General features: G+C 39.7%; 1 protein-coding gene across 1 annotated transcript; it reads right to left on the bottom strand.

Annotated features, from left to right (window-relative positions):
- Positions 1–3,777: 3,777 nt before the first annotated feature.
- Positions 3,778–10,077, bottom strand: LOC146991221 (germ cell-specific gene 1-like protein). Its single transcript, XM_085789898.1, has 5 exons — positions 9,632–10,077; positions 7,486–7,533; positions 6,095–6,247; positions 4,792–4,903; positions 3,778–4,178 (listed from the first exon to the last, which is right to left on the bottom strand). The coding sequence occupies exons 1-5, from the start codon at positions 9,918–9,920 to the stop codon at positions 3,884–3,886; spliced, it is 897 nt and encodes a 298-aa protein (XP_085646024.1). The 5' UTR covers positions 9,921–10,077; the 3' UTR covers positions 3,778–3,883.
- Between the last annotated feature and the right edge of the window lie 3,213 nt (positions 10,078–13,290).

The raw sequence follows: 13,290 nt of genomic DNA, 5'->3' as shown, positions 1-13,290 counted from the left end.
ATAGACTAAGTTGTGTAACAGCACACATGTTCCAAGACTCAAGAGACAGGAGAAAGATTGATGGAAAAGTTTTCCCAGGCTACCCATGTTGCGGTTTCACCCATTTTTCTTGCAGATGTACCCCTTCCCCAAAGAGAGAGGCCACTTTGACCAGGTATTGTAACAAGCATTTCTTATTACAAGTGTAACAAGGACCTGTAAGTACACCAAAATACACTATGTATTTACAATGTAAGTACATGCTATTACATGTAGTTACATAGGTAATTACACTGTAATTAATTAGGTAACTACACAGGAACAAGGACCCCTTAAAATAAAGTGTTACCAACAATTTAACCTGCATTTATATCTAAATAAAACTTTGGTATCAAACTAGTTATTGAGCTTTCCAAAGTTATTGCATTACCAACCATTACTGTGCTGCCACTTGCAGTAGTAATCATTATTCTGTTTTCAAATTAAGGAAAATCATCTGAATACTTCTTCCACCACCAGCTGTAGGTACATTTCTGAAAAGTCAATGAGCACAGACATCAGGGACTTGGAGGTAGGAGAAAAAACACTACTTGCTTACTGACTGAGGGCAACTTCAATTTCCACCATATGTGTAAAACACTCCAGGACATTTTTATGGCATTGAGTATTTATTTTCCTCCAACCAAAGCAGAGACATTAAATGAAAATCACATGCTATACTTGAAATGATGACTACGCTGACTGCTGGTTCTTCTAAACTTGCCATGTGTCATACAGGTGTCCATGTAAACCTTCGTTCTGAGTATGTTTCGTGTTTTATATATTTCATTAAAGCAGAAGTAAGCGATCCGGTGGTTTTGGTTAACTTCTTGTCAGCAGATGGAGTTAGCAGTCCACGCCCTCGTCCCTACGTCACCACATTCACGCACATCCCTTGGCTGTACACACAGAAAGGACCGCCCCTTTATGCCGTTCTCTCTCCTCATTGGATAAAGGTTGTAGGATACAAGGAAAGTTTTCTCCTGGGCATACAGCAGAGCAGAGTGACTGACAGACCCGTGTTTCAGACCAAACACTCTATGTAAGTGATTGCTGTCGGAAGATATAACTATTTAAGACTTATATTAACACAAACATTCCGCTTACTTCTGCTTTAATGCAGGTGTGTTGCAGATGTTCATATGAAATTTATGACACAATAAAAGTAACTGATGTGAACATCCAAAAGTAAAATAATACACAATTTTCTGCAACCACTCTGTGTACAAACATACTGCACATTTATATTTCACAACCTATTTACAATATATATACTATAGGCACATGATTTGCAGTAATTATCTGTGGCTTTTTTCACATTTGATGGACATCAGGTAAACTGTCTTCGTTTAGAAAAAACCTTTGCACTGATTGACTGAACTATGTTAAATACAGTAAGGCTATTAGCATCTTACAGAAATTACCATTTTCTTTTACATCTACGTACAAACACAGAAACCCCTTCATCCATGAGATTAAATTGTGTCCAGTTTCCTTTAGTTCTCAACTTTTCCCCAACTTTTCTGAGTCTCTGTGACTTGTTTTTTTAAGGCAGTGTTGATGGAGCAAAATGACCCTCTGGAGCCTGGGTTCCCAACCCCCGGTCCGCGGCCCGGTACCGGTCCGTGGATCATTTGGTACTGGGCCGCAGAAAGAAAATGAACAAATATATAATCGTTTGTTTTGTCTTCCGGTCGTTTTATTTTGGAAATCTTGCCACCTCCGTTTGTGTATCTTCCCAGCGCCAGGCAGACACAAACGTAAAAGAGTGAAAAACACACGTTGCCGGGTACCCTCGCATCACCAGGCGTCTGTTAACTAGCGGATCCAGAAATCACCAAATTCACCAAAAAAAAGTGTTCACCAACATAAAACTTATAAAATAGACATTAACTTGTAATACAATAGAAGCAAAATGTTAAGTTAATGGCTCTGGGACTTCTTTGTAAATTATGTTCCTTAAATTAAAGAGTTTCACCACATTTTATTAGCTTGGTGCTTTTATTTTGACGGAAAGGCCTGTCTCTCTCGCCCTGGATCCGGTTCCTTACCAAAACAGCGAGTCAACAGCCCCAGACTAGTCGCCGGGAAAGACTCAAATGAGATGACAGAAGACCTGATGACTGCCAACAAGAAGAAAGCTGTTTTAAAAGAAAAACCAAGAGTCCAATTTAAATTACGGATTCATTGCAACAGGTGATTCACATGCTCCAAGCTCCACATGCGTAATAAATGTGGGGACCGGTGTTCTGCCGGCTCTCCGCCGCTTCACATAAAACGTCAAATCTCCCTGCGTTCTGGATTAAAGCAGAATATCCTGAGATCGCCACAAAAGCACTGACAACCTGCTTCCATTACAAACTTATGTTTGTGAAGCGCAGTTTTCTGCAGCAACAGCAGCAAAACGAGATGACAGAGTAGACAGGACCATCACCCCTAGATGACTGATCAGTAGGCTATAGTTATTATGATACTATGGTGAGTTGTAACGTACGTAAAAGAACGTAAACGTAACAGAAAACCATGTGACCGTCTACAATCGTTTTTATACTATATAGTAGGGAGGTTAAGCCCAAAAATAGGCCTTTGACTTCAAGTCATGATGCAAAGGTCCCCTTTGGCATGTAAGTACTTTAGGGTCATACAAATAAATCTATCCAAAGACACAAGTGAGATCACACTTTGTATCCGAAATAAACACGTTTTTAAAATGCCTTTTTTTAATTGAGAAAACGCATGTTAAAAGCACTTTCCATTTAGAATGTCCATATAAACTCATGCAGATCGCCTAATGCCTTTAGCTCCTGGATGTGATCTACAGCTTCTGTGACAACATGGAGTTGCTTGTGTGACAGGATATTGGGTTTTATTAATGTAAAAACATTAGTAAATTAGTAATTAGAAGTCAACTTAAAGTCAAAGGAAAAATATTTTTACTGTTCTCAAATGTAAAAAATGGGTCACATTGGACCCCCTACATTATTTAAGGCTTATATAACCCGATATTGAAATCATTTTACATTGTGCTCCTAACGTAAACTAACAAATTTTAGTGTAGAGTGCCCTTAATAAGCAATGTTTAGCTTTCATGTACATATAGGGAAGTTTAGGTTCGCAGCTCCCACATAAAGCATATGATTAGGACTGACTTATTTCACCTGCGCAGTATAGCTGGCTAAGATCCTCTGTTAGAGTAATGTTGAGAAACTGGTAAGCTTCATTATTTTGGTAGATTTTACTTTTGTGAATGCTTGTTAATGCTCATCTTATCAATCTCATGATGTTACAGTATCTTTATTTCAAATTAGCCATAATGGAATGTCATGATTGGACTTTATGCTTCCTATGTCAGTCTGCCCTACAGATTGAAAAACATTAGATCCCTGTTCATCATTCAAACTGAGAAACAATCCTGAAATATTGCAATCATGTCACAAATAAGCTGTAGATAACACCCAGGAGCTGAAGTCATTGTAGTTCATAGTGGACATTCTAAATGGAATGTGCTTTTAGCATGCGTTTTCTCAATTAAAAATGTGTTTATTTCGGATACAAAGTGTGATCTCACTTGTGTCTTAGGATAGATTTATTTGTATGACCCTAAGGTACTTCCATGCCAAAGGGGACCTTTGCATCATGACTTGAAGTCAAAAGTCGCTTAACCTCCCAACTAATATGTGTAATATAAACGGTCCGCGGTAAAATTGTCCACCGGTGACCGGTCCGCGGTGATAAAAAGGTTGGGAACCCCTGCTCTGGAGCATTTATACTGTACTGAGCACGGAGCAGAGAGGGACGACGCCTCTGTCCACCAAGCTGCCATACTGTACCGAGAGAAATGCCACCATCTACTGTCCCATCGCATTCAGCACTGTTCTTCCCCTAAAGATCCTGCAATATCGCTCAGGTCCAGGGAGTCTGCGGGTATGGGGGTTTTCCTGCCGCTATTCAGGGACTGGCTCGAATAAACCTCCACAGATTTAGAGATGGAGTGCACAGAGCGCTCACGGAAATATCCGAAAGCCTCCCTCGCGTGCTCCTCCCGGATGCTCTGCTCGAAGGTCTTACGCTTGTGCCTGAACTCGATGACCGTCTTGGTGTAGGAGTTGAGGGTGGTGACTGATGCGCCCATGCAGCAGGTGAAGGACGCCCAGGCCATGCTGATGTGAACAGAGAGAAAAGAAATTAGACAAAGCAGTGACACCACAGTTGAAGTTGTGATGAGAAGCCGTGTAAATCCAAATAGCATTTTGGCGTTTTCTCCCTCAGTGTTTTCCCCGCTGCGCTTGCTTGAGATTAGTGTCATTCACTTTAAGTCGCTCCACCCTCCTCAACATGCCGAGCCACATGTTAGTTTAGACAATCAAATCATCATCTCGTGTATTTTTCACACAGGTTGATTAATGCCAACAAAAGGTCAAGAATTGTTTAGCCTCTAGAATGAATTTTCAGCACACCCTGCATATTGTAAAGGAGTGAAATATTATCCCCTTATGCAATTCCAATCACGCCTGTATCGGGGGCTTTGGACACCAAAGCCTAATCCTACCACAACATGAGAGCTTTGGGTTTTTTTCATTAGAGACAGTGATGTTGGAAAGAGGTGATAGCAGAGCCACAACTGACTTTTAGGGCCTGCTATAAATAGAGAATAATCTCTCACTTTCTAATAGGTGAGCTGACTTAATTTTATTTCTAAATGTAGCCCAAGTGCTTGATATGACATTCCTGAACAAAACCGAAATGAGTACGATCTGGTCAGTTGTGTCGTACCAGAAGGACCAGCCGTAGTCCCAGTTGTAGGGCCTCCAGTCAGGTGGACCGAGGCTGACCGTGACCTGAAAGACCTGTGTGTACATCACATGGGCCACCATACCCAGAAGACCTGAAATCAGAGAGATAGCATGTGCTTAGTTCATTTTAGAGTATAATACAAGGTTCAAAGAGAAAATATGCAACAAGAACCAAGCTGACTTGTACAGACAAAGTGTTTAAACACAATTAAATAATGTAGTCCCAATATTTATAGTCTCAAATCCCCATTCAAATAGTTCATGTTTGTTCATTCTGAGATCTGCAAAGCCAGTGTCCTCATTAATGCCATTTAATTCCACTGGAACTCTGTGTGTGTGTTTTCACAAATATTAGTTTGTTTCTTCATATGAAACAAATGATCATTTCTTCACTGTAGGACTTGTCACCGTGACTCATTCAGTTATTTCTATACGTCATAGATTTTCAATTTAGTTTGGATTTATTAGAGATTGTTCAAGGGGAAACTGAAGATCTGGCTCCTTGGTTTGAGACGGATTAGAATTTTCAGTGAGAGCTCACTTCATCTTCTAAATTAATCCTAAAAGCAAATGACGTGGGTTTTGTTCTCTTTCCTTTCTTCTCATGAGATTAGGTGTAATCGCTGAGCCCTTTATCAAACCACATAACCAGCCAACACTTGAATGGGGTACTGTACAGTATGGTGCCTCACAGGCACAGCAATTAGTTTAGTTTAGTTTAGTTTATTAGTTTAATAAGGGACAATGTGCAATTACATTAATCATTTAAAGGAAAAAATTAAAAGATGGTTGCACCAGATTTAGCTCCCAGCTAATGTCCATCTGTAGTCCCTACACATAACATAAACGTAATAAAATACACAGAATACAAGCTATTATACAACTCTATTATAATACTTGAACTTATAAGCCATTATAAAATGCTCTATGATGTGTTATGCTTATTGTTATAAAGCCTTATGGTAATTTATAAGTGTTTATAATGATAGTTATACACATCTATAAGCCAATTATAACACATTATAACTATATTTATAATGCATTATCAATGTGGGCATTGTCAGCGAGTTACTAACAATTATAACCTATTATAATACCTGAACTTATAAGTCAAGACAAAATGCTTTATAGTGTGTTATGATTATTGTTGATAAGAATTCTGATCATTTATGAGTGTTTATAACTATAGTTATACAGTTCTATAACTGCATTATAACTCATTATAAGTATGGTTATAATGCGTTATAGGCATCAAGTAAAGTGTTACTGAACAATCAGAACACCTGAGAGCACGGTGAAGACTGCAGCGAAGGCGTTGAGCTTGAGTCCATCAATGACGTTACTAGAGTGGACCAGCTCCAAACACATGAGGCTGAAGCCGACCAGCAGCAGAACGATGTAGAGCATCTCAGAGACCAGTGACAGCCACAGCATCCCTGCAAAACACAGACAAATAATGATGTCAGTGTTACGCTAAACCAAACACTGAAGCTCCCATACAATTTCCAGTGTTTTCCTGTGCTTCTTGTGTTTTATACACTCTCAATATAGCTCCCTCTGAAGCTCCCGTAGCAACAGGTCACTGAGCCAATCAGAAGAGCAGAGGCCTGGGGCCTTGGCCTGAGTGATGAAATAAAAAATACATTTAGAACACACAGAGTAAGAAAATCCTGAAAAGCTGGGTGGTGGGTGGAGGTGAGCTCCTGACAGCTCATTTTAACTCACAATGCCTGAACACAGGCGGTGAGCATTTCTCTGTGGACTGAGCACTACGACACTTTCACAGTATTAACATAAAACCTAGGGTGACTTATAATAAAAAGGATTTTATATAATATTTTGTTTTTGAATTCACAGTGGAATATAACATTTTTTACAAAAGTGCCACAGTCATCCCAAGTAGGTCTTAGTTTTGCATGTTCAACTCTATCCTTAATGATTCATCTGACTCCTCATGCAGTTAATACAGCCCAGTCACGTTTCCAACTGGAGAGGCAGGACTTGAGCTGATCCTACTCCATGCCTTACTGAGCATCCCAATGACTCAAGCCAAATGTTATCTGGCTACACAAAAATATCTCTGCTTCTCCTTTTTTCTGACACTTCACAGATTGGCAGGAAATGAACATTTCTCAAAGGACAGTGTCAGCACAGCTGAAAATCCTACAACTTGACACCAAATGTGTGTGGCTTCCTCTGTGCCCCCATCCTTTCATAATAAAGGGATAATTCCAAAACTAAAAGTGGACGCTTGCTAATTTGAAAACAGGGAAGCAACGGACTAAGGAAGTATTTTAACTTTATCACAAAATTTCAACTGATAAAAGTGACTTACATGTTGTGATTTTGTGTTCATTTAGGCTACTGTAACTATATCAAAAGATGAAATTATTCAGAAAATGCAAACAGTGTTTATGCCCCTATAGACTGTAAAGCCTTGCTATTAGCAATCATGTTGAGGACTGGAAATTTCAATTTTGAGAAAATGATTTGCTTAAAGAAAGGACATCTTGATAATGCACTAAACCTGATGTATTTACAGTTTAGTACATGTGAACATTTAAATGATCTGACAGAGATAATAAACATTCTATAAGAAAAAGTTTGATCAGAGGGCTTTTGAGGAACTTCTTAATTTGTTTAAACCTGTTGATGATGAGCAGTGGACACTCACCCTTCTCTGATGCAGGCGCCAAATCAATGAAACTTCGGCATCTCTCACCTACGGCACAAACACAACAAATTGTCAAGACTTAGAATATCACACGAGCAGTGGCATCGTCAGTCAGAACTTTATTTTGAATTCTTTATGTGGCTGGTTTACAATGAGAGAGCCACATGTTCAGATGAAGACGTGAACATGGAGGAGGAAATGTTACAAAGGTCAGAGGGAACCAGTCTAGGATAAAAAAAACTAAAATAAAGCAATGTTCTCGGTGCTAAACAGGCTTCAATCCATGACATCCTAATCTGTGTTTAATTCTCAGTTTCTGTCCAGGAGTGTTTCACAGGATCAGCTCAAACAGTCTGCGACCTCCAATCAGGTGAACCAGAGGAACATTGAAAAAACAGCTCATAAGTTCAAAGAATTAAAAGAGTGTTAAATAAGAGGCATATGTCACCAAGTGTAGCTTAGCAAGGCCGCTTAACATCTGGCTCTTGTCCTACTGAATCACAGGTACATTCTTAGACTTTAAGTAATAAAATAGTATATAATGGAAAGAAAGTACTGTAATAACAATCATTCCTGAGAGCCGTAATGACAGCCTGTGTTCATTTAACATCTGACCCTTCACACGGCGCCGTCCTGCAGATGTGATGTTTTTCCCCGGTCATCTGTCGAGTGCGGCGTGTGGCTGGATTTGTTCTAAGTGTAACACTTTAATCAGGTAGGAGGGTGGCAACAGCTGTTTTGAGGAAAAACTCATCAAGGCCCCTGTTACATAATCCTTATTAACTCAAGCTCTCAGCACCCCCCACCCCCCTCCATCCCTCCATCCCTCCATCCCCTTCATCGTACAGCCACTTGATGAGATAGACATGTGCTAGCAATTTGTTTTTGAGTAATCTCAATATGTGGATCATTTTAACTCTTACGCATGATTAAAAAGATGCATTAATAGAAGAATTACAGGCTGATATTAGAGAGGTGTTTGGAGATAATTCCCAATCAAGTTGCAGCAATTCAACCAGAGAGGACTAATCTGGTCTGAACACCTTTGACCTGAACCTTGCATTACCAGGACCTTTTCTCCTGACCTTGCTATTGAATCGTCACTCCAGTGTGATCAAATTCATTTTCCATTTCCCCGAGTGAGGGAATGATGCTCAATCACACATCATTCACTGTTGTCTTCTCCTTTTGGCTTAAACTGTGAAGCAATAACATCCTGCCTCTATCAAACGCTGCACAACCACCCACTTATAAAGCCCTGGTCTGAGCACAATGTTGAATGTGGAGTGTGAGAGCTACTTTTCATTCTTTCTTTTCATGTCCTACTAGGGCTAATGGAGTTCTAGTATCAAAATCACTGGTGCTACATTTTTATTTTATTTTTTATAAAAGTAAAGTTTGTCTTTTTTTTTTTTGCAAAAGAAGCATTGTGATTGCCAGAGAAATGCAAGAACTCAAATTCTCAATAAAAGAACGTGCTTACAAGCTCCAGCAACATCACCCGAATTCTACTTTTGGGTAAAAGAGAAAAATGGGAACTTCAACTGAAATCATGACTCATATCACAATCCCACTGTCTGCTAAGGTAATCACAGTACTTTGCTGTCCAGCCTTACTTTAAACTGAAGCTGCGCCTCTGTTTGCTCAGCTTTTCATGCCAGATAAAACCAGCAAAAGCAAGTTATCCAGGTATACTACTGGACTGGTATTAATCGAGAATGGTTATGTAGAAATTGTCATGAAATGCAATATCTGAAAAAGAGAGATTAATCCTCTTTAAAACAAGTGTTCCATTATCTCAAATGAGGGGATGAAATTTTGAAATGATGATCATTTGCTTAATGGGGTTTGTGCTTGACATTGTGAATGGCTAAATCACTGGGGATACAGGATCACGCAACAGCTGATGTCTGTTTGTGGTGACTATTATGACAGTGATACATTTTGTAAAAGTCATAACTAATGATAAAAGGAGAGCCATGAGGGACAGAAAGAAGCTATTTGCTTGGAAAAGCAATTTTTTGGTGTTCCAAATTGGTGGTCCAATAGAGATTTTTTTTCTCTTTAAAAAAAGAAGATAACTACTGATTTTCAAATTAAAAGTAGGCTACAATGTTTGAGTGACACACACACGTTCTCCTCTTACTTTCATCATCGATGTTTTCCTCACAGGAGAACCAGATGCCGGTGTGGAACTGCCGGAACAGGAACCGGTCGTCTCCGGTCTCCCAGCTGTAAACTACTTTGTTGGGGTCGGTTTCGTTGACTCCGTAGTCTATACACTGGTGCGTCCGCAGCTTGCTGCACTTGGGCTTGGGGACTCTCTGTGTCCCCACGCACCAGTAAGTCGTTATAAACGCGGTGATGGAGAAAAGCAGAGCGAAGAAGTTCAAGCTAACCGACAGGAGGGTCCTGCATTTGCGAGTCGTCTTCATTGTCCGCGAGGAGGTTTGCAGCGGCGCGCGGAGGAGTGGAGAAGGTGCGCGAGCCCTCGGTTAGTTAGTTCCCAAACACAGCAGCAGGTGAGGCTGAGGCTCGGGTCCCGCTCGGCTCTCCGCTGGTTCCGCTGGCTCCACAGGTCTCCATCGGTGCTCCGTCCTCACTCTGAGCTCAGCTCGGAGCCAGAGTGTCACTGTCACATCTCCACCCTGGACTTTCCCCTTCACTTTCACACGCGGTGCCCCACGGGCGAGCAGCCTATAGGAAGTCACGTTGTCAAAGGATTTGACACTCGCAGCATCAGCAGCATCAAGCGTAGGATGTTCTTATGATGCTCTCTCTCTCTCTCTCTCTCTCTCTCTCTCTCTCTCTCTCTCTCTCTCTCTCTCTCTCTCAGTTCAATTCATTTCAATTCAAATTTGCTTTATTGGCATGAATGTTAGGAGAACTATAACCCACCAATAATCAATGAAACAAAACAAATACAACTCACAGAATCAAAATGTAAAATAAAAAAAATATAATACATTTATACTGTGGGCTATACACGCATGTGTAAGGTAGGTACATAATACATAAAAAGAAATGAAAAACAACAACGACAACAACAATATTATATCATATCAATAACAGCTTTCATGTGTTTCTCTAGTCTCATGGCAGAGGTAGAGTATATTGTGCAGCTAAATTCTGGATCTTCTCCCAGACAGACTTTTAACAGTTCATCACATGTTTTTCCCTGATACGATGGATCTGCTGCAGTTTTCTGCTGTAGGAAAAAACCTCAATGTTGTCAAAATTGTCAATGTATGTATCTCTCTCTCTCTCTCTCGATCCCTGCAGCTTACTTATCAGCTGCAATGATTTCCACTCAGACAAAAAATACAACTTTTATAAAACAGTACACATCACCAGGAATAACTTCTGACACATTTGCCTGCTGTTGCTGAACTCACAGGAGACCAATTTTAAAGTAATAAAGTGATAGACCATGACCAGAATACCTCAGTTTTACCCTCTACAGGTCAGACCTGCAGTCTATGGGTCAGACTCTAGATGACTACTACATCTCCGATAATGCAACCTTATAATAATGCATTTTATTTATAGGCGTCTTTCAGGACTCTCAAAGTCGCATTACAATAAAACAATTAAAAGTGATATGAATGAACTGAATGTGATATATTGATAATGGATTAACTATAGTAAGCTAGGATAGGAGCAAAGTTAAAAGTCAGTGCCCATTTGAAGGATTTTGATCTGTGCCAGTCATGATTAATTCATATACACCTCAAGATTCAGGGCCTATATTTGGATAATTATTTGTGAATCTAATTAACCTAAAGCTTAGAACAACTGCTACCATCTGCTGCATAACTGTTTATGTGCCAAGTTTTGATTTTGACTCTGAGTGAATAGGATTTTACTGTTATTCTGGATTATGCAGAATATTTAAGAATGTTGTGATCTTAATGCACATTTATTGTATAAATCTATACAATGACATCAAATGTTTTAACTTTCCCAAGCAGCAGTTGTGTGCCCCTTGAATTTGAGAGTTATCTCTCAGAGAAGCTGACCTATGGGCTCTGTCTGGTCAGAGGGAGGTGAAGAGAACAACGGGTTTTGTGCTGCTCCTGATCAGACTGATGGTGGTCTGTTGTGATCTCTACACCGTGACGAGTTGAAATGATTCCACAACACTGAAAGTTTTCAGTGAATTTTCCCCTAATCTGAACAACAGTGCTGGAGCACAGAGACAACACAAGAGCTGGCATTTCAAAGACCTTTCCCATGAGTACTGTGATTCTTCGTGTGAGAATGATCTATAAATACAAATCATTTGAGCCTCTTGGCAAACAGTGTTTACAAGCCAAGAGTAAATGAGGCCAGATAGGCTTGACATCTCTGTTACCTCAGTGGAGTGCCTTCATGTTCAGCCCCAGAGGCTTAGCTGCTCTTCAACATGACTCTGAAAACTGACAAATCAGACCAAGGCTCTCCACCAAAGTGCCCCAAATACATGTGAACAAGCTGCTGGTGATACTGCAGGTAATTACCACCTCGGCAGGGTGTTGTAGAGGAGTCAAAGATGAACATGCCCATGCAATTGTGTGGGATTAAATCTACAACTTCTATATCAAACATATCTGCACATACATTTAAAAAGAATGAACTGCTGATAATGATTGAAAACATTCCAGCAGATACAGATGCACTGTAGGATACTCGACTTGTCCTCACTCTGAGTAAACACTTCACTGCATCTCAGAGCTCCAAAAAGTGCCCTGTGTGACCTTAAATCACCCAGTTGTAATCATGAAGACCTAACAAGAGTCTTATTGAATATCAGCAGCATATTGGAAGTCAGAATACTTGGCTACAGCCTGGTAAGCACTGATTATGACGTCCATATTGAAGGCGATAGGCTGTCTCCTGAATTTGTGGCAATAACAAGCAGTTAATCCCTGCTCTCAAGTTAACACACTTTAGTTTGGTTGCAGTGTGGTGGAATACATGTTCACACATCCATCTGTAGTAGGAGAGTAATTCAATTTGCAAAACTTTCTTAACACATTATTTGAGGATATTTATTTTCTCAGGCTGTTATATCTGTTATATCCAGTGAACTCTTGGAAAACTGACCTCTGTTACATGTTACATTATGTTCCAATTATATTACTCATGTTACATTATTTCATAGCGTGGTGAATGTGCAGGTCACAGTTTCTCCACAAGAGTGTATTGGAGTTGTTGGATTGTGTATTTGATGAGTTTTGAGGGACAGTGGACCTGTACCATTCACCTCCATAGTGTTCGCTGAGCAGCTCGAGTCTCTGCCCCGCTGATCTCAAAACAACATGCACTGATAATTAAAGGTAATTTAATCAGTGGTGGACAGTAGCGGTGTAAATTTACTTGAGTACTGTACTTAAGTACATATCCAGAGGATTTGTACTTTACTTGAGTATTAGATTTCTTTGGTACTTATTACTCTTACTTGAATACATTTCCAAGACAAATATTTTTACTTGTACTCGAGTTAATTTCTAGGAAGGCAAAAAAGTACTCGTTACTTTCAAGTCTGCTCTTTTTTTTTTTTTTTTTCTAAAATACTTTTGTACACGAGCTGTGTTTGTCAAAGAAGGAAACCCTAACCCCTAAAAGCAGCACATCAGTGCAGGTGCTTTCAAAGAGTTAATTCTCAGAAACAAGAGTTAAAAGGTCCTTAAATTCATTTAGAAACAATTATAGTAATTCATTGATGTGAAGCATGTACTTTTGGATACTTAATTACCTTTAAAAGCAAGTACTTTTTTTTACTCTTACTCGAGTAACATGTCGACTGAGCTACTTTTACTTGTA

This window comes from Trachurus japonicus, chromosome 1, assembly GCF_045865225.1.
Source record: "Trachurus japonicus isolate A0001 chromosome 1, Traja_1.0".
In the NCBI taxonomy this organism is placed as follows: domain Eukaryota; kingdom Metazoa; phylum Chordata; class Actinopteri; order Carangiformes; family Carangidae; genus Trachurus; species Trachurus japonicus.
Note: the sequence above shows the minus strand (reverse complement) of the source record. Positions and strands in the feature narration are given on the sequence as shown.

Coding starts and splice junctions, on each gene's coding strand:
- LOC146991221 (XM_085789898.1), bottom strand. CDS start 9,920: ATGAAGACGACTCGCAAATGCAGGACCCTCCTGTCGGTTAGCTTGAAC. Junction 7,534..9,631: donor GGAAAACATCGATGATGAAA/GTAAGAGGAGAA, acceptor TTTGTGCCGTAG/GTGAGAGATGCCGAAGTTTC. Junction 6,248..7,485: donor GGCGCCTGCATCAGAGAAGG/GTGAGTGTCCAC, acceptor TGTGTTTTGCAG/GGATGCTGTGGCTGTCACTG.